Source organism: Natrix helvetica (genome assembly GCF_964273705.1).
Source record: "Natrix helvetica genome assembly, chromosome: 9".
NCBI classification, from domain to species: Eukaryota; Metazoa; Chordata; class Lepidosauria; order Squamata; family Natricidae; genus Natrix; species Natrix helvetica.
The window spans coordinates 2,890,380-2,911,127 of NC_138560.1; the positions used below are offsets into that span (position 1 = coordinate 2,890,380).

Consider the following 20,748-nt stretch of genomic DNA (forward strand, 5'->3'; position numbering starts at 1 on the left):
GGTCGCAAAAGGGGATCAGATGATCCCCTGGCCCCTGCGACCGTCATAAATAGGAAGCGGTTTGCCAGATTTTGATCTCGTGAGCCCGGGGATGCTGCCATGAGTCGTAAGTGTGAAAAACGGTCATATGTCACTTCCCCCCCCCCAGAGCAGCCGTTGCAACATTGAATAGTCACTAAACCATCTGTTGTTAAGTCAAAGGACAGTCTGTACAGATATTTATTTTCTATTTAGGATAGTTTGGGTCATTTGGAGTAGCGCCCCCCACTGGAGGCCCAGAGTCAAGTAAAGTTACTAAAGTTTGCTGGCCGCAGAGCACTTCCTGTGTTTGTGGCACATCGTTTCTGCTCGGCCGCAGTTATGCCGGCGAAAGCGTCACGGGAAGGGATGGGTCTTCTCACCGCCCTTCGCAGCCGCCTCAATGAAACTTCCACGCTCTTTCCGGGGCCCTGCAGAAGGGAGTCCTTCGGATGAGGCTTCCTCGTTTCTCGGGGATGAAAAGAGCAGGGGGAGGGAAGGCACAGCCCAGCACCTCACATTCTTGGTCCTTGGCCCTCCGTATCCTCAACCCTGGAATTTTGCTCCTGCACGGAAACATTCGGTTGGGGAGCCCGGTTTGCCGCTTCCACCCGAAGCCGCCCTAGGAGGCACTGGACGACGTCGGTCAGGCTGTGCTGCATTGAGGGGGGAAAGACGTTCGCTCGTTTGAAAATGGATATTGCCGCCTTTTCGCACATGGCGACTCAAAAGCGGCTTACAGGGATACAAGAACTCCGAAAATTTGATTCTGTTATGTTGTACTATATTAATGTATTTGATTCTTTCTGTTCGTTTTTATTGTTTGAAATGTGGTTTTATATTCTGTAAGCCACCTTGAGTCACCCTGGGAGAACAGGTGGCAATATAAATTCAGTAAATAAATCATCATAATATAATATAATATAATATAATATAATAATAATAATAATAATAATTATAATAATAATAATAATAATAATAATAATAATAATAATAATAATAATAATAATAATATATGTTGTATTTGTACTGATGAATAAATAAAGGGAGACTAGTATAGATCTATTTTGAGCTAATTAGCTCTCATCAGCTAGCCATACCCTTACTGGGATTTGAACCTGGGCTGTATTATATCTTAGGCAGGAGTCTTAGCCACTAAGCCACAGGCTTGCCTCCTTATCAGTTGAGCCAGGGAAATAGGTATGTATTTGTGTTACAACCCCTGGTATGCCTAAATATGTGAGGAAGGTCACTACTCCCTCTTTCTGTCCTTCGGCTCATCACAGAAGACCATGCAGGCAGAAAACCATATTTTTATTTTTAATGTTGCCTTTTTATATTTGTGTTGTATTTGTACTGATAAATAAATAAATAAATAAATAAATAAATAAATAAATAAATAAATAAATAAATAAATAAATATATATATATATATATATATATATATATATATATATATATATATATATATATATATATATATATATATATATATATATATATATATTATTTCTTTATCAGTACAAATACAACATATATATATATGTGTGTGTGTGTGTGTGCACGCGCGCACGTGGTATGTATATACATACATACATACATACATACATACATACATACATACATACATATATATATATAGGCTGTATGTATGTATGTATGTTCCAGCATAACTCTGGAGCATCTCGAGCAATTTCAACCAAACTTGGTACACAGATGACTTACCCTCTAGAAACAAATACTGGGGGGTTAAGACACCCCTGGTGTGTGTGTGTGGTGTGTGTGTGTGTGTGTGTGTGTGTGTGTTCCACCATAATTCTGGAATGCCTGGCCCGATAAGGAGAGCAAGTGTGGCGTCCTAGAGCAGCAATTGTTTCTGATGTCAGTTCCTTCTCAGCTTCCTCTGGAAAGCAAGGCGTAATGTTTGCCCTCCAGTGGACCAATGGGGAAGTGCCTGATGGATTTGGGGCAAAGTGCCAGGATCGTAGACAGGGTGGGAAAGAGGAGATCCTGGGAGGAGGAAGAAAGAGGGCAGGGATGATGGGCATGGGAGTAGGAGGAAGAAAGGTCCCTCTCAATGGCTCCCTGTCAGACGAAAGCTTCGACGTTTATAAATACCCAGGCAACCCTGGGTAACCAGCTAGTAAATAAATAAATCAGGAACCAACGCAGCTCCCGCAGGAGAGGTGATACATATCCGCACAAAACCATGCAGGCCACCGCATTTTGCGCCAATTGGATTATTCCGGATGCTCATAGGGGCAGTTGAAGGAAACAAATACATTTAGAAGGGACTAGAATTTTTGCAGGGTAACCTATTTGTAATTGTTCGTTGTAAATTGAATTGTAGTTCAATTGTAACTTGGACATGAACATTCTGGTAAATGCTGCTTCTGCCTCTAGGGGGGGCTTTGCTGTAGGTGCCTTCTACACCCTGCCCCCCCCCCTCTTCTTCTCCCGGCACACAAACCTGGAGTATGTGCAGCCCCTTCAGACACACCACAGCCAGTTCGCAGAGTCCGTCGCAGGTCAGGTCTACGTAGTCCATGGACAACAAAGGGCTGGGGAAAGTGCGCTGCCAGAGGAGGTGGAAGCCCCCGCGAGGCTGCTGGGAACAGGGGCGTCTCGCTGTGGTCGCGACACAAGTGTTTTCAGCCCGGTATTTGTAGCATAAAAGCTCCTAAAAGACAAGAGGGTTGCATAATACTGCCAAGCAGGAGATGGGGGGGGGGGGGAATCAAGCCATGTAGGTCTCTAGAAATCTCAGTACAGGTAGTCCTCGACTTACAACCGTTCGTTTAGTGACCGGTGAAACTTACAACAGCCAGCACTGAAAAAAAGTCTCCTTTGGCTGTTTTTCACATTTACAGTCGTTGTAGCTTCCCCGCTGTCATGTGACCAACATTCAGACGCTTGGCAAATAATTCACTTACGACGGTTACGGTGTCCCGTGGTCACTTGATCCCCTTTTGGGACCTTCTGGCAAGCAGTCAGTGGGGAAGCCAGATTCACTTAAGAACTACTTATGTGACTAGCTTAAAACTAACTTAAAATTCGTTTAGCAACCGGGGCAAGGAAGGTTTGATAAAAATGGGGCAAATCTCACTTACGCACCGTCTCGCTTAGCAACATAAATCAGTTGCTAAGCCTCAAACATCAGGCAGTTAATGATGGCTGCAGCGTCCCGGGGGGGGGGTCATGTCATCATGTGAAAAAATGGTCATAACTCGCTTTTTTTTCAGAGATGTCGTAACTTTGACAAACTGTTGTAAGTCGAGGACTACTTGTGTTTGAAATGCTGAATTGCTAGCTATAATATTTAAATTTAAAGCCATTTATGTTTTTACCCAACAAAACCTGTCCAATAATCTAGGACTGGGGTGTCAAACTTAATTTCATTGAAGGCCGATTCAGGGGTGTGGTTGAGTGTGTGTGTGTGTGTGAGGGGGAGGGAGGGAGAGGGGGAGAGGGGGAGAGAGAGAGAGAGAGAAAGAGACTGGGTGGGCATAGCCAACTGGGTGGGCGTGGCCAGCCTAACACCACTACCCAAACTGCTGGCATGTTTCCTCTTTGCATTGGGTGGACCGGGCTGAAGCGATGTGGGCCAGCTCCTTACATTTTCCAGGATGGAAAATTTTCCAGGAGATTTTCCGTCACCACATCGCGGGCTGTATCCGGCCCACAGGCCTTGTGTTTGACACCCCTGATCTAGGAAACTACCTTTAATCGTAATTTAATTGGAAAAAAACCAGACAGCCACACTTTGCCCCAAGGACAGGAATGGCTAACCTCTTACCTGCCCGTAGGTGCCCAGCAGGATCTCCGGCTCGCTATCAAAGTCGACATCTGTCACCAGGGCACAGAGCACGCTGTCGTACTGGTCACTCAGGGGCAAGACCAACTGGTCCTCCAGACCACTCTGCAGCACGCTCCTAGAAGGAATAGGGGGGGGGGAGGGGATGGGACACAAGCTCTCAAGCAAGCGGAAGCCAGTTGGGTGGGGGATCAGATTTCCCATTCCACCTACTTTACTCACCGGTAGACGACCGAGAGTTCGAGGGTGCTGGTTACGAGGACGCTGTAGCTTTGAGGGTTAGGATCGGTGGAGCCTGGGTGAGATGCAAAGGAGCAGAGAAGTTGGGTTGAGTGAACGTCGTGCTTCCCATCCTTGAAGGGTGGACTTCAACTCCTATGCTGGCTGGGGAATTCTGGGACTTGAAGTCCACCCCTCTTCAAGTTGGTTGAGAAAGGTGGAGATAAGGATTTACATGGCTCCTCTGGGCCACCAAGGGGGGAGAGTCTCCTTCCCAATTCCCCTTTCCCCTTCCCTTCCGGTCTCACCTTTCGTAGACACAATCCCGGGTGGGTCACCTGGCTGGCCGATGCTTGGGAGAGCAAAAACCAGGACCTTGGAGATGGGACCGTCCTGTTGGATGCTCCAGCTCTGCAGCACCACTTCAGTCCAGAAGAAGAAAAAAGGCACCAATCAATCCACCCAAGCGACCCTCCCTTACTAGGCTGCAGTCCAAGCTTTGAGGAGGAGCCAGAGCTAAGGCCCCCTGGAGGAAAGGAGTGGAGGAGGGAGGGTGGGGGGGTCTTACCTCGCTCGGCTGGTTCAACCTGAGCGACTCGGATGTATCCGCTCTGGCAGCCAAAAGCTGTGATCCGATGCCCCGAATGGGGAATGTTGTAGACGTCGAGCCACAGGACGCTGCGAAGAGGGGAGGGGTCGTGAGAGAAAGATTTGGGGGGAAGGAGGGCGGGAAGGAGAGAAGGGAGGGAGGGAGGAAAGGAAAGAAGGAGAGAAAGAAGGGAGGAAGGAAGGGAAGGAGAGAAAGGAGGAAGGGAAGGCAGGAAGGAGAGAAAGAAGGGAGGGAGGGAGGGAAGGAAGAAAGGAAGAAGGGAGGGAGGAAAGGAAAGAAGGAGAGAAAGGAAGGGAGGAAGGGAAGGAAGGAAGGAGAGAAGGAAGTGAGGTAGGGAAGGAGGGAAGGAGAGAAAGAAGGGAGGGAGGGAAAGAGAGAAGAGAAGGAGGGAGGGAAGGAAAGAAGAGAGAAAGAAGGGAGGAAGGGAAGGAGAGAAAGGAGGAAGGGAAGGCAGGAAGGAGAGAAAGAAGGGAGGGAGGGAAGGAAGAAAGGAAGGAGAGAAGGGAGGGAGGGAAGGAAAGAAGGAGAGAAAGGGAGGGAGGAAGGGAAGGAAGGAGAGAAGGAAGTGAGGTAGGGAAGGAGGGAAGGAAAGAAAGGAGGGAGGGAGGAGAGGAAGAAAGGAAGCAAGGGGAGAAAGAAGGCAGGAAATGAAGAAAAGGAATGAGAGAAAGAAGGGATGGAGGGAAAAACAGAAGGGGGAGGGAGGAGGGAGGGAAGGAAGGAAGGAAAATGGGAATGAGAAGGACAGAAGGAAAGTAACAGGGAAGGAAGGAAAGAAAAAGAAGGAAGGTCAGGGCTCCATTATGTCATAAGCTGAGGATTACTTGTGTTAAGTCCCTACCGCGTCTAACGCACTAACCTCTGGTTTCATTAGCAAGCCCCAATGGTTGGTTTCGGACAAGATGTCCAACTAAACCCAATCAGCCCCATTACGGCTTAGCGGATGATTGAGCCAAGTCAAGACCCGTCGTCCCCTTTCATTCTGCCGCCCCCTCCCCACTTCAAGCCTTGATAACAAACTGGGTTTGCCTACTTGCTTGGCAGCTCCTTAAGCTCTGGAAAGAGATTCTCGACCGGCTGCTCCTCGAATTGATGGAGCTCTTCATTCTGCAAAATCAACCAATCAATAAAACAAGGTACAGGTAGGTCCTGCGGGATGAAGAAGAGGAGGAACAGCTGGGTCCAGGGCCTAACAGAAGGCAGAGGAGAGGAGAGCAGTGGAAATCTATGGGCTGGTCCTTGGGACAGAAGAGCCACTGTTGCTAGTGAAGCCCCTCCCTAACTCTGGGGATAAAAGGCAGGGGCGGAGATGAATAGGTGTAGCAGACAACTATTCATCTCGTGCTGTTAGCCTGCATTGAGAGAGAAACTTTTTGCTGGGGCTGCTGGGGCTCCTAATCAAGGCCTCAATACAATATAATAGCAGAGTTGGAAGGGACCTTGGAGGTCTTCTAGTCCAACCCCCTGCCTAGGCAGGAAACCCTATACCGTTCCAGACAAATGGCTATCCAACATCTTCTTAAAGACTTCCAGTGTTGGGGCATTCACAACTTCTGGAGGCAATTTCTGTTCCACTGATTCATTGTTCTCACTGTCAGGAAATTTCTCCTCAGTTCTAAGTTGCTTCTCTCCTTGATTAGTTTCCACCCATTGCTTCTTGTTCTACCCTCATTTGCCTTGGAGAATAGTTTGACTCCCTCTTCTTTGTGGCAACCCCTGAGATATTGGAACACTGCTATCATGTCTCCCCTGGTCCTTCTTTTCATTAAACTAGACATACCTAGTTCCTGCAACTGTTCTTCGTATGTTTGAGCCAGTCCCCTAATCCCCTTTGTTGCTCTTCTCTGCCCTCTTTCTAGAGTCGCCACATCTTTTCTACATCATAGTGACCAAAACTGAATGCCGTATTCCAAGTGAGGTCTTACCAAAGCCTTGTAAAGTGGAATTAACCCTTCACGTGATCTTGATTCTCTCCCTCTGTTGATGCAGCCTAGAACTGTGTTGGCTTTTTTGGCAGCTGCTGCACACAGCTGGCTCCTATTTCAATGGTTGTCCACTAGGACTCCAAGATCCCTCTCACAGTTACGACTGTTGAGCAAGGTGCCACCTATATTCTGCCTCTTTTGAGTTCACTTCGGAGGGCTTGTCGTGTTTGGGGAGCTGGGTCAGAACAGCACTGTAGAGGAGAGGGACTAGAATACCCAGGCAGGGAAAGTCCATCTGGAGGTCTCACCTCTTTGTAAAGATGAATCGCTGGATCGTTTCCACTCAGAAGGAAGACGGTCTCAGGCCGATCAGCAACCTGGACTCTACACCATCAAAAGTAGCATCGGATAGGTCAGCTTTGAAATCCCACCATCATTTTCCACAAGGAGAATAGATAGGTTTTCGCTACTTTCTGCCCTCCCCAGCCCCCAGGAGCACTTTGCAAGCCTCCCAAAGCCTCTGCACGTCCATTTCTGCAAAGGGGGCGGGGTTTCGGGAGGTCAAAAGTGCTGTATTCAGGGTATAAGATGCACCCAAATTTTCACCCTCTTTTTTGCGGGGGGGAAAAGGTGCATCTTATACTCTGAAAAATATGATAGGCATTGCCAAAGGTGAGATAGGGCCATAGAGGGAATTGCTCTCTTGCCAAGTCCACTTAAATGGAGACTGGGGGAAGGAAGGAAGGAAGGAAGGAAGGAAGGAAGGGAGGGAGGGAGGGAGGGAGGGAGGGAGGAAGGAAGGAAGGAAGGAAGGAAGGAAGGAAGGAAGGAAGGAAGGAGAAAGGAGAAAGGAGGAATGATCCTGTGTTCCTGATCAGATCCTTGTTCCTTCTCCAGTCCGGAAGGATCTGGGAGGAGACCTGGCTAAGATAGTGACTCACGATGAGGGATAAAGGACTTTCTCATCGAAGAGGAAGCAAGGCTGAGTTTAACCATAGTAACAACTTTGGGGCTGCAGTACACCTCCAACTATTTTAATTTAGAAAATTCTTGGAGCTCTACTCATCAGCTGGGTGGAGAACGCAAGCATCTTGAGTGCAGCCGAGAGCCAGTAGCTCAGAAAGTGAAGCAGACAAATATAGAAAGGGTATGTTTTCCCCGAATTACATTAGTCATGACAGACTTACGTCATCTCCAAGTTCAAGGCCATAAACATCATTCACTGGAGAATAACTAATTTTCCTTCCTTCCTTCCTTATCCCGCCTTCCCCTTCCTTCCTTTTTCCCTCCCTCCCTTCCCTTCCTATTTCCTTCTTTCCTTCCTCCCTCCCTCATCTTACCTTCTCCTTTCTCCTATCTCATCCTTATCTTGCCTTCTCCGTCCTTCCTTCTTCCCTCCCTCCTTTCTTCCATTCCTACTTCTTTCCTCCCTCCCTCGTCTTGCATTCTCCTTTCTTCTCCTCCTTCATTCCTTGGCTTGCCTTCTCCTTCCTTCCTTATTCTTCCTTCCCCTTTCTTTCTTTTTCCCTCCCTCCCTTCCCTTCCTATTTCCTTCTTTCCTTCCGCCCTCTCTCATCTTACCTTCTCGTTTCTCCTATCTCATCCTTCGTCTTGCTTTTTCCTTCCTTCTTCCCACCCTCCCTCCTTCCTTCCATTCCTACTTCTTTCCTCCCTCTGTCTTGCATTCTCCTTCCTTCCTTCCTTCCATCCTTCCATTCCTATTTCTTTCCTCCCTCCCTCCCCTTGCATTCTCCTTTCTTTTCCTTCCTTCCGTGTCCTGCCTTCTCCCTTCCACTCCCATTCTCTTTCCTCTCCTGCCTTCTCTGCCCTTCTTTCCTTTCCTTTCCGTCCTTCCTTGCCTTTCCTAAATGACAAATAAACACTGATGTGTGGTGCTTCCACATGGATACGTCTGCGTTAACGTCGGCGGGGGAAGGCAAAAGATTGGATAGGTTTGTTGAGGTACGTACTCTGCGTGGCACAGCTGGAAAGGTGTGAACTGCAATTCCAGGTTCAAGCAGCTTTCTGGGAAAAACCCCAAAGGGGAAAAAAAGTTAATACGTATAAGCACCAATGAGAAACAAGCATGATACCGGTAGCCCTTGACTTACAACCATTAGTGAACATTCAAAGTCACAAGAGCACTGTAAAAGAGACTTACAACCAGTCCTCGCACTTACGACCATCACTGCATCCCGACAGTCATGTGATCAAAATTCAACCAGACTGTATTTTCAATGGGTTGAAGCATCCCAGGGTCTTGTGATTGTCCTTGGGGGGTCCTTCCCCACTGGCTTCCAGCAAGCAAAGTCAACGAGGGAAGCCGGATTCACTTAATGACCACTTGATTCACTTAACAACTGCAGTGATTCACTTACGCATGGTTAAGGAGGTCACAAACTCAGGCCCGTCTCACTTAACAAATGCCTTCCTTAGCAATGGAAATCCTTGTCCCAATTCTGGTTCATAAATTGAGGATTATCCATAGAAAGGGTTGTTGAACCTTGGCAAAGTTAGGCCTGGAGGACTTCAACTCCCAGAGTTCCCCAGCCAGCTGGCTGGGGAATTCTAGGAGTCGAAGTCCTCCAGGCTTAACCTTGCCAAGGTTGGAGACTTCCTGATCTGCAGGGTTTTACATTAGGCAGGGGTATCCAAACTTGGGAACTTTAAGACTTGTGGACTTCAACTCCCAGCATGGCTGGCTGGGGAATTCTGGGAGTTGAAGTCCACAAGTCTTAAAGTTCCCAAGTTTGGACACCCCTGACATTAGGGGATTAGGAGAGTGCCCAAGAGAAATAATATCCTCAAATTGAAGGGAAATTATCACCCTCAAGAAATAGGTACTATTATCCCAGCTGGGTACAATTTCCGAGGTATTCTTTTAAAAATATACCAAGCCAAGTGTCGGCAAAAGGGAGTCTCTTGATTGCAAGGTAAAAGGCACTGCATGCTGGGTCTTGTAGTCATCATGGTTTCTATCACTTGGGGCAACTCACTAAGTGTCTCTTTTCTCTTGCTAAAACAGGCGCTGTGGGGAATCAATTGTTTGAAACACATTGTATTGTTTTATAACAAGAAAACATTTGTCCCTGCATGAATGAATGAAGGTTCTCCCTATTTTTCTTATATCCATTCTCTTAAAGGGAAAACCTCGAAGAGGCCAGGGATGGAAAACTCACGTGCAATGGAATCCAGATTATATTCAGAGCCGGGCTCATAGTCACAGTAAATATTAAGAAAAGGGCTGGCTTTGTCTCCAGAATCCTGAAAAGGAAAATAAGACCATTAAAAAAAAAAACACGAGATAGTTCTTAAGTGAGCTCTGCCCCATTTCACAACCTTTCCTGCCATCGCTGTTAAGGAAATCCCTGCCGTTGTTCAGTTAGTCGCACTTCGAACGGTCACTAAATTAAACCCTTGTAAGTCAAGGACTGCCTGTATTATTCACCGACCTGTCACTAAGTGGATAAAGATGAGTGATGGAGAACCCTTGGGCACAGGTTCGAGGAAAAAGATGAGAAACGGGTAGGCAAAAAAAAAAAAAAGGAAAAAACCCCCAAGAGAAAATTCACACACAATTATCGTATTAATGTTTTTTTTTCTTTTAACACCAGCGTTGCATGTTAATAAAGCCTATAAAATATTCCTTGGTCTTCTGCCAATCATTCCGTCCCACCCAGTTGCTAAGCAACAGCAAGAAGAGGCGGAATAACCAGTAATAGTCAACTGGGAATATGAGGGACAGGAGATACCCCCACACACACACAGAGCGTATGAGACATAGAAAAGCAGAGATCTCAGTGCCTAGAGTAGCCTCTAGATTTTATCTTATTAAAGCAGCCTTGTCCATATGTATGGGGACGAGTCTCCTTTGATTTGAGGGGTGAGGCCCAGTGGTTAGAATACAGGCTACTTCTGCTGACTGCCGGCTGCCTGCAATTTGGCAGTTCGAATCTCACCAGGCTCTATGTTGACTCAGCCTTCCGTCCTTCCAAGGTGGGTCAAATGAGGACTCAGATTGTTGGGGGGCAAGAGGCCGACTCTGCAAACCGCTTAGAGAGGGCTGGAAAGCACTGTGAAGCGGTATATAAGTCTAAGTGCTATTGCCCTTCCTTCTATTCTTTTCTTTCCTTTCCCTTCCTCCCTCCCTCCTTTTCATAGTGGTTAGAATGCAGTATTGCAGGCTAATTCTGCCAACTGCTAGCAGTTCGTTCCTGACTCAGTCTTCCGTCGTGCCGAGGTGCATAAAATGAGGACCCAGATTGTTGGTGGGAAATATGCTGACTCTGTAAACAGCTTAGAGAAGGCTGTAAAGCACTGTGAAGCGGTATATAAGTCTATGTGCTACTGCTATTTATGCAAATGAAAAATCCGGACAAATCCGTGGATTGAAGGAATCCTTTGAAGTCACCTCTGACCACTGCACGGCCTCCAATAATTCTATTTCGCTTGCAGTCAACCTCCATTTGCCCAAAGGTAAAAGGCTATTTTGTTCTTGCATCGATGCTGACGGGTTCAGCTTTAGACACAGAAAAGAGAGCAAGCACTGGGCGCCTTCCATCGTCCCAAGTTTGCCCTCTGCTGTTTTAAATGGTAGTTTCCGTGCTGCCAAGAATAAAGCCGTGAATTGCTCAGAGGCACCAGGGAACTTCAGAGGCAGGATAGTCGGTGTCGGTAGGCAAAGGTTTCAAACAGTATACAAGTGTAGGTGGTCCTTGACTTACAGCCATTGGTTAAGTGGCTGTTCAAAGTTAAAACGGCACTCCAAAAAGCGACACATGACCCTTTTTCGCTGTGCCCCAGGCAGGGGTGGGCTTCAAGAATTTTAGCAACGGGTTTTCTGCCTGGTTGCTGGGTGGGCGTGGCCTAATCAGCCTCCTGCACCACACTCTGTGTGTGTGTGTGTGTGTGCGTGTGTCTGTGTCTCTGTGTGTGTATATTTTCACCTCCCCGAGCTCCAGAGGCTTTTGTGAAGATTCCAAAGGATGACCTAATTAATTTACGAGCCTCGAGACAAAGTTCAAAAGAAATCCATTCATTTATTAGGATCAACATTCTGGCATGTTCTTTGGTAGAGCCGAAACTGATTCCCACTTAATTGCGTTTGAACTTTACCCCTGTATCCCCTCCCTTCTGTCTGTGTCATAAATCACATTCACCAACAAGATGCTACAGCAGGCTATGAGCATGCGCATTTCACATACACCAGCTGTAGGAATATGAGACCTGACTCTGGCCAAAGGTATGCATGGAATTCTACTCCCCCCTTTTTTTTAATGTCGACTTGATAGTCATGGAAACGCTTTACAAGTTGACATCTGGCTCCCCTCACTTCACTACTATCAAGTCGACAGCTTTCCTCAAGACTCTGGGAGGGCAAAAATGGCCTCCAGAAGCTCCCTGGAGGCTGGATACGGGGCCATTTCCGGCATTCCAAAGCCTCCAGGATCCATAAGGTACCTACTGAGGACAGCCGCTCAGTAGTCCAACTTTGTGATCAACCTGAGTTTTCAACAACAGCAAAGAAAATGTTTGATTTGCAGCCTGCAGGATTTCTGCAAATATGCCACATACCTTAAGTGAAGCTAGCAAACGGGGGCACGTCACTTGTAACGAATTGCAGGGAAAACGAATGAATGAAATGACCTGCATACCTTAATGAAGGTGATTCCCACGACAAGGCCTCTTTTGGGAGACGGTTTGTTGAAAGTGTCAATAGAAACAATTTCAGCATCAACTGGAGAAGAAGAAAAAAGAGCTACTTAATGTTACGCAACCCTACCAAAGATCCCACAAAGAAAATAATCTCTTGCAGATAATGACATTTTACAAACGTATCCTTTACGACTAGGAATCTCCTTCCTACACAGGTAGCCCTCGACTTAAGACCACATTCGAGCCCAAAACTTGTGTTGCTAATTGAGACATTTGTTAAGTGAGTTTTTGCCCCATTTTATGACCTTGCTAAGTGAATCGCTGCAGTTGTTAAGTTAGTAACATGGTCATGTAATGAATTTGGCTTCCCCATGGCCTTTGCTGGTCAAAAGGTCATAAAAGTTGATCAAATGACCCCAGGACACTGCAACCATAATAAATATTTGTTGATAAGAATCAGAATTTTGACCATATGACCATGCATATGAGGATGCTGCAACGGTGATAAGTATAAAAAAGCCATTCCACTGATCAATTGCTCTAACCATTAGGTTCTAATTATCCTCTGAAGTCTGTGTCCGTCTTGTTGGGTTGCAGAGCCAAACCAGACAGTGATGGAGGTGCTAGATTTACACCCTTTTTAAAAAAACAACAGACTAATTAACAAGGTGCAGGTCCCTTACATTGACGTGGCAGAGACTTTCCTGATGAACTTTTCCCTCTGATAGAGAAAAAAGAGTCCGGCATGTCTTCATAGCTTTTAATAAAATATATATATATATATTTTGGCAGCGTGTTGGGAGTTTGGTCTATTATGATATCTTATCGCTGCTTCTGAAACAACGAGAAATCAATATGTCCAGGATGCGAGAGGTTTTGGATATTGGAATTGGAACATTGTTATCACGTCACCCTTAGTCCTTCTTTGCATTAAACTAGACATGCCCAGTTCCTGCAACCGTTCTTCATGTGTTTTAGCCTCCAGTCCCATAATCCTCTTTGTTGCTCTTCTCTGCCCTCTTTCCAGAGTCTCAACCTCTTCTTATGTGGATGCAGGATTCCAGGCGTGGTCTTACCAAAGTATTATAAAGTGGCATTAACCCTTCATGTGATCTTGATACCACCCCTCTGTTAATGCAGTAGGGAAGGCCAGGCAGGAGCCCTCAGCCCCCCACTCCCAAACCCCCCACCCCAGACATGGGCAGCCCTCCCCACCTCCCACCCTTACCTGGGATGTAGGTGAACTGCACCTCCCTGGCCACCGGCCGCAGGTTCCGCTTCATGTCTTGGTAGCGGAAATAAATGACTTTCCCTTTGAGGGTGGCCGCCAGGAGCCCCCCAGGGCCTTCCCCAAGCCCCCCCGCCTGGCCTGGCGCCCCCAGCCCCGCAGAAAGGTCTGGTTCCCATTGGGAGAAGAGCTCTGCCCCGGCATCCTCCGCCCCCGCCTCTTGTCCTCGCCCGCCCCCGCGAGCCGCCCCGGGCAAGGCCGCCAGCCCGTAGACGTTGCTTTGGGAGGAGAAGCGGGTGAAGCTGTCCTCCAGGAAGGGGAAGCTGCGGGGAGGCTCCATCCTGATTCAGGCACCGCCAAGGACAGCCCCGTCCGCCATGTCTTCTCCCCCCCTGAAACAGGACGCGACGGTCAAAGGGGAGGGCTTTCGACGGTGCAGTCGCACGGCGGGTGACGTCACCGGGCGGAATATGCGCTCTTTGATGGCAGCGAAGCTGGAGGCGAGGCGGTGACGTCATCTAACAGCCAGGCTGGACTGTTTAAACCAGGGTTTTTTTTGGCTTTTGTTTTAATTCTGATCTAAATGGAAATTATTTCAAAATGTGGGCTTCGTCGGGCAGCCCTTGTTCTTTCCGCATTTAAAGTATTGTGTCGTTTCACCCTTCGACTTTGCTTCATCGCTAGAGCCGCTTGTCCGAAATAGTGTAGGCACAGGGCAGGGGTCCCCAAACTTGGCAACTTTTAAGACTTGTGGACTTCAACTCCCAGAATTCTGCAGCCATCTCTGAATTCTGAGAGTTGAAGTCCACAAGTCTTAAAGTTGCCAAGTTTGAAGACCTCTGGTATAGAGTCTTCCTGCTTGAGGAAGGGGTTGGACTAGAAGACCTCCAAGGACTCTTCCAGTTCTATTTTGGTTGATGGATTGATTGACTGTAAGAAAGCCTATGGGGACCTTAAAGTCACTTTTTAGGAAAACTGGATTTTTCTAAAGGGCAGCTGCAGCATTGTGAGAGATTTTTGGGACTCAACATACTTGAAAAGGTTGTTTGTCATTTCAAAGGTCTCCACAAACACAATGGATTTGTAACCCATTAAAATTAATTGATAACATGCTTGAAGTTTAACTAATGCTCACTACCTATCTTCTTACCTAAATCCCACATTAGTCATTATGCCTTTAATAAAAATGGTCCAATTCCTGTAATATAACTTTACTGGTGCTTTCTCCCAATTACAGGTAGTCCTCAGCTTACGACCACAATTGAGCCCCAATTTTTGTCGTTAAGTGAAACATTTGTTACGTGAGTTGCCCCCCTATTACGACCTTTCTTGCCACAATTCTTCAGGGAATCCTTGCAGTTGTTAAATTAGTGTTGTTAAGCGAATCTGGCTTCCGCATTGACTTTGCGTGTCAGAAGATTGCAAAAAGTGATCACACACACATACACACACACACGACACTGCGACCGTCATAAATGTTAGTTTTCAAGCGTCTGAATTTTGATCACGTGGAAATGCTGCAACAGTCATAAGTGTGAAAAACAGCCGTCTTTTTTCAATGCCACTGTAACTTGAACGACACCTGTATTATACCACCTGTACATTATTTTTTTATTTCACCTGTCACCTTAGTCGAAATCTCACCCACCCCCAACCATTTGTGTTTCGGCCTCTTCAGAATGTTTCACTGGCTGTGCAGTGTTTTTACCAAAGGGCATACAGAATTAAATACACACACACACACACACACACACACACAGGCAGCCAAATTCAAGCATGCAGGTGTATTTTTAGACAGGTAGAATTACAGCCAGTGTCCAGGATCACAACTTAGAAGAACTGATGGGAAAGAGAATCAGAAGGGGAATCCAGAAGGAAAGGGAGCAGGGAAGGACAACAAGGAGAGATGGGCCTGAAAACAAGACTTTGATAGAACGACCGTTGACTTACCTGAACGGTCCTTCTATGTGCGCTGCGAGGGGAATCCAAGCATGGGTTAACTTTGTCCATTAGCCTAGAGACTGAGTTATGCAAATTAGATGACCACGCCTCCTCTGCCTGGAATATTCAGTTTTGCACGAAGGACAGCCGTTAGAGAGGTAAGTCAAAGTCAGTCACGACGGCAGTCGAAAGGTATCATAAGTCACGTCCAATATAAGTCACGTCCAGAATACAAAGGTCAAAAGTCAAAAGTCACGAGAAGAAGACCCGGACCAGCCCAATCATCGGGCGGGATTGGATTCCCCTCGCAGCGCACATAGAAGGACCGTTCAGGTAAGTCAACGGTCGTTCTCCTGTGCGCTGCTTGGGGAATCCAAGCATGGGACATGCCAGAGCAGTTGACCTAAGGGCGGGAAGTAGGCTGGTCAGGACCCGCAGAGGAGGCGAGAACCTGTTGTAGCACACGCCGCCCAAAGGATGCTTCAGCCGAAGCGTAAGAGTCCACTTTGTAGTGCCGAATGAATGGGGACGGCGACGCCCAAGTGGCTGCTCTGCAAATATCCTCAACCGAAGCCTGAGTGGACCAGGCCGCTGTTGTCGCCGCGCTCCTGGTGGAGTGAGGAGTAATGCGTCTGGGAACCGGCCGGGATTGAGAGTCATAAGCTAGTGCGATGCAGGCTTTCAACCAACGTCCGATGGTATTGGGGGAAACTTTCTGCCCCATGGAAGAAGGCTGGAATGAGACGAAGAGTGCCTCTGTCCTGCGGAATGCAGCCGTGCGCTTCACATAGCGACGAAGGGTCCTCCGAACGTCCAGATGATGCCATTGTCGCTCCTGCGGATGAGAAGGATGCGGGCAAAAGTCTGGGAGGACAAGCTCCTGCGCCCTGTGAAACAAGGTATTGACTTTGGGCAGGAAAGATGGATCCAAACGGAGAACCACTCTGTTGGAATGGAAGATGCAAAGATCAGACCGAACTGAGAGAGCGGCCAGTTCCGAAACTCTCCTGGCAGAAGTAATGGCCACCAGGAATGCTGTTTTGAGCGTAAGTAGACGCAAGCTGATGGAGCGGATGGGCTCAAAAGGCGAAGATGTAAGCGCCCTGAGTACCAACGGAAGATCCCAGGTAGGATAACGGTGGACAGTTGGAGGCCGGATGTTGGAGGCGCCCTTCAGAAAGGCCTTGACCCGCGCGTGTTGAGTTAGCGACCGGGCCCGACCGCCACTAAGGACTGTGGACAGAGCGGCGACCTGACGGCGTAGAGTGTTCGGTGCCAATCCCTTCTCTAGGCCCGATTGTAGAAAATCGAGGACCTGGGGAACTGATGCTCTGGTCGGAACGATGGTATTGCGACGGCACCACCTGCAGAAAGCCTGCCACGTGGCTTCGTAAATACGAGTAGTGGAAGGCCTGCGGGCCGCCTGAATGGTGTCGATGACAGCGCTGGAGAAATGAAGACTGGTCAGCTTAGCCCGCTCACGTGCCACACAGCTAACTGCAAGAGCTGAGGATTCGGATGAATGAGAGCCCCCTGGTTGAGCTGGATCTGGTTGTCCGGGATGCGCCAAGGGCGGCCGATGGACAGGTGGACGAGGTCGGCGTACCAGGGACGTCGAGGCCACATTGGCGCCACTAGGAGAACCTCCGCCTGTTCCGAAAGTATTTTCTGGATGACCAGAGGGAGAATCGGCAGTGGCGGAAAAGCGTACAGTAGGCCGGGCGGCCAGGGGCTGCGTAGAGCATCCGTGCCCTCCGCCCCCTGAGTTCGGAACCGGGTGTAATATCTGGCTGTCTGAGCATTGCAAGGCTGGGCAAAAAGATCCACCTGCGGTGTGCCGAACCGGTGAGTTAGCTCCCGAAAGAGGGAGGGATGGAGCTGCCATTCCGCTTGGTCGACCGTCGCTCGGCTCAACCAATCCGCCTGCGTGTTGGAATCGCCTGAAATGTGCTCTGCCTTCAATGACAGCAGTCTGGCCTCCGCCCAGTGATGTAACTTCTCCGCCTCCAGCATCAGGGCCTTGGAACGGGTGCCCCCTTGACGATTCACGTGGGCCTTGGAGGCTACATTGTCCGTCAGAATTAGAATGTGATTGTGTGACACAATGTCCCTGAACTCCAGAAGGGCCAACCGGATGGCTCGGAGTTCCAGCCAGTTGATGCTGTTGTTGATTTCCTGGCTGGACCATCGGCCCTGTGCTACCCGATCCAGTACATGGGCTCCCCACCCATACAGACTGGCATCTGTTGTCACCTGGATGCGATCCGGCTCCTTGAACGGGCTCCCCTTGAGGAGTTTGGAAGAAGCCCACCACCGGAGGGATCGGAGTGGCTTGGGTGGTAGACGCACCTTGATCTGGGTGTGGCTTGTGTGAGCTCTCTGGAAGGGTAGCAGGAACCACTGGAGAGGGCGAGAGTGGAATCGGGCCCAAGGAACCACATCGATGCACGATATCATCTTTCCGAGTAACTGGGAAAGAGTGGCCAAGGGGATGAGTCTTTGAGATGATATCCGACTCACCAGCGCGCAGATGCTCTGCCGTCTGTCCTGGGACAGGAACACTTCGCACGTCCCGGAGTTGATGATCGTGCCCAGGTGGAGCAACGACGTGGTTGGTCGTAAGTGGCTCTTGGCGAGGTTCAGGACGAAACCGTGGCGGCGCAGGGTGTCCATCGTGACTTCCAAGTCCCTTACCGCCTGGGCCCGCGTTGAGGACAGGAGCAGGATGTCGTCCAGGTAACAGTTGACCCGGATGGGCACTGTGCGAAGCGAAGCTGCCACAACTGCGAGAAGCTTGGTAAACGTGCGAGGGGCCGATGATAGGCCAAAAGGCAGGGCCCGATATTGGAAATGACGGCCCGCATAGTGGAAGCGGAGAAACCTCCTGTGGGCCTGATGTATTGGAACATGGAGGTATGCTTCCTTTATGTCGACCGATGTCATCAGGTCGTCGCGACGTATGGATGCTAAGATGCTTCTGAGAGACTGCATCTTGAATTTTTGATATTTTATGAAGAGATTGAGCCGCTTTAAATCCAGGATGGCCCGCCATCCTCCGGAGCTTTTGGGAACTAGGAATAATATTGAATAAAAACCTAGCCCCTCCTGCCCTTTTGGAACCTGCTCTATAGCCTCGATGGACAGGAGGTGTTGAATCTCTTCGTTCATTAGGCGCCTTTTTTCTTGGCACCTGGGTACCGGACAACGGATGAAGCGTCTTGGTGGGAGGGACAGAAACTCCAGAGTGAGGCCCTGCCTCACTACTTGAAGGGCCCAGGCGTCGGATGTGGTCTCCGCCCATTGATGAGCGTAGGCCAGAAGCCGAGCGCCTATGGCCCCCTCCCCCTGGGAGTCACCGGTACCTGCGAAAGGACCGGTTACCGCCCCCTCGAAAGGGCCGCCTAGACTGAGCCTGTGGTTGGGACTGCTGGCGACTCCTATCCCTAGAACCGAAGCGGTCCTGGCCCCTATCCTGAGCTTGATTGCCTCGGTTATATTGGGGAACGTAAGGAGTGGTGGTGAATCCCGAGTCCCCAGCCCTGAAGTTCTGGCGTCTATTATATGGTTGCTGTCTCCTATCATTGCGTCTGGTGGCAGAAGGGAGGACTTTACGTTTGTCCCTAGTCTCGATAAGAATAGGATCAAGAACGGAACCAAACAGAGCCTCACCCTTGAAGGGCGTGGAAGCTAAACGCCATTTAGAACGAACGTCTGCCTGCCAATGGCGAAGCCACAACAGGCGACGAGAGGCTACATTAGAAACTACGGCTCGGGAAGCGAACTTGGCCGCGTTAAGAGTGGCATCCGCAGAATATTCCAGAGCCGCCATCAATTTTGTGACATCCTGGTGAAGTCTCATGTCATCAGGGGCAAGCCTAGCTTGTAGTTGCCTGAGCCAGACCAAAGATGTACGATTAAAGAAGGACGCCGCAGAGGCGGCGCGCAAGGCCCAGGCCGCTGCTTGATGTGTCTTACGTATGACCATTTCGGCCTTGCGGTCCTCAGCCTTCAATCCCTCAGAAATCTCCGAAGGAATGAGTGCAGGGGAGGCCAGGGCCGCAATGGGGGCATCCACAGAAGGAAATTGGAGAATCTTTCCCAATTCCGGAGTGGAGATGTATAATTTCTTGTCCCCATTACTAGGGGGGGCCACAGCAGTGGGCTGCGCCCACTGCTTCTGAATAACGTCGCTAAAGAGCTTGGGAAAAGGAATAGCTTCCTGTTCTGAAACCTGCTCTGCAAACAGGCGCTCCGTGGCATCCAATCCCACAGCGGTGCTATCCTGGGTGGTGGAACCGCCCATATTAGTAGTAGCCTTGGCCTTATATAATAAAGACTTAAATAAGGTTGGGCGAAATAACCCTGAGGAGGGTTGGTCCACTGGAATGCCCTCATCATCGGATAATTCAATATCTAACACCTCCCCTTCCTCCATCAAGGCCGATTCCTCACTATATTCAGAGGGAAAAGGTGAGGAAGGCTGGGCCTGGGAAGTGGAAGCCTCCCTAGGCGCTGAAGGGGCCCTGGGGGTGTAGGATCTACGCTGTAACTCTGCATCCACCCCCCTCGAAATGGCATCAGATATCATTTGATAAAATTCTGGGTGAAGGCCCATTTCCTGTCCCTCTGGAGGCCTGAGGCCTGCAGCCGTGGGTGTGAAGGTTGCAGAAGGCCCAGCCCTGGGCTGGGCCGAAGCCACGCCCTGTGCTGGCAAAACCGGGAAAGATTGGCCTTCCAAGCCTCCCTCCTCGGCAGATGGGGCCTGTGGTAAGGCGAGGTCTGGAGACCAGCCTCGATTGCCAGGAGAAGCAGGGGGGGAATGTGGTGTGGAGCCCTGAGGGGTCAGCACCGGAGGCGAGGGATTGGCCGCCCTGGGGGCCCTGGATGGTGCCCTGGTTCTGTCCCTGCGCCTTTGGGCCCTGTCCGGGGCTGCAGAGGAGGCCCGAGAAGCATGGGTGGAGGCCCTGGTTGCGGCCCTACCCACCCTGGGGGGAACATCAGCCTCGGATTCCGAGCGGGTCACATTGGTGGTGTTTACAATACCTCCAGAATTAGTGGATTCTGCCATACTAAATGCGAATGGAAGCGAAAAGCTCAATCTCCTCACAAAACACCTTTAACGAAGGCAAGCAGTAACACTGAGAAGCAGCTGCAACGAACTATCTCTAGCCGAGCGAACCAGGCAAGTGAGAAACGTGGGAGAGAGCCGTTGACGCAGCGTCGCTAATTAGGAGGGAAAGGAAGCCCCGCCTTCCTTCCCCCATGCAAAAGCGCGCGAAGAAATCAATCCAAAATGGCGCCCGCCATTCAGGCGGGACTTTTAAAATGCGGCTTGACT

At 49.2% G+C, this 20,748-nt stretch overlaps 1 protein-coding gene across 1 annotated transcript; it reads right to left on the bottom strand.

Annotated features, from left to right (window-relative positions):
- Positions 1-207: 207 nt before the first annotated feature.
- KPTN (kaptin, actin binding protein) lies at positions 208-13,881 on the bottom strand. The gene is made up of 12 exons (XM_081962632.1): positions 13,470-13,881; positions 12,241-12,323; positions 9,766-9,850; positions 8,557-8,611; positions 6,895-6,970; positions 5,695-5,768; positions 4,620-4,729; positions 4,360-4,473; positions 4,055-4,127; positions 3,815-3,950; positions 2,489-2,698; positions 208-674 (listed from the first exon to the last, which is right to left on the bottom strand). The coding sequence occupies exons 1-12, from the start codon at positions 13,807-13,809 to the stop codon at positions 534-536; spliced, it is 1,497 nt and encodes a 498-aa protein (XP_081818758.1). The 5' UTR covers positions 13,810-13,881; the 3' UTR covers positions 208-533.
- Positions 13,882-20,748: the final 6,867 nt, after the last annotated feature.

Coding starts and splice junctions, on each gene's coding strand:
- KPTN (XM_081962632.1), bottom strand. CDS start 13,809: ATGGAGCCTCCCCGCAGCTTCCCCTTCCTGGAGGACAGCTTCACCCGC. Junction 6,971..8,556: donor TTCCAGCTGTGCCACGCAGA/GTACGTACCTCA, acceptor TTGATGGTGTAG/AGTCCAGGTTGCTGATCGGC. Junction 5,769..6,894: donor CGATTCATCTTTACAAAGAG/GTGAGACCTCCA, acceptor TTGATTTTGCAG/AATGAAGAGCTCCATCAATT.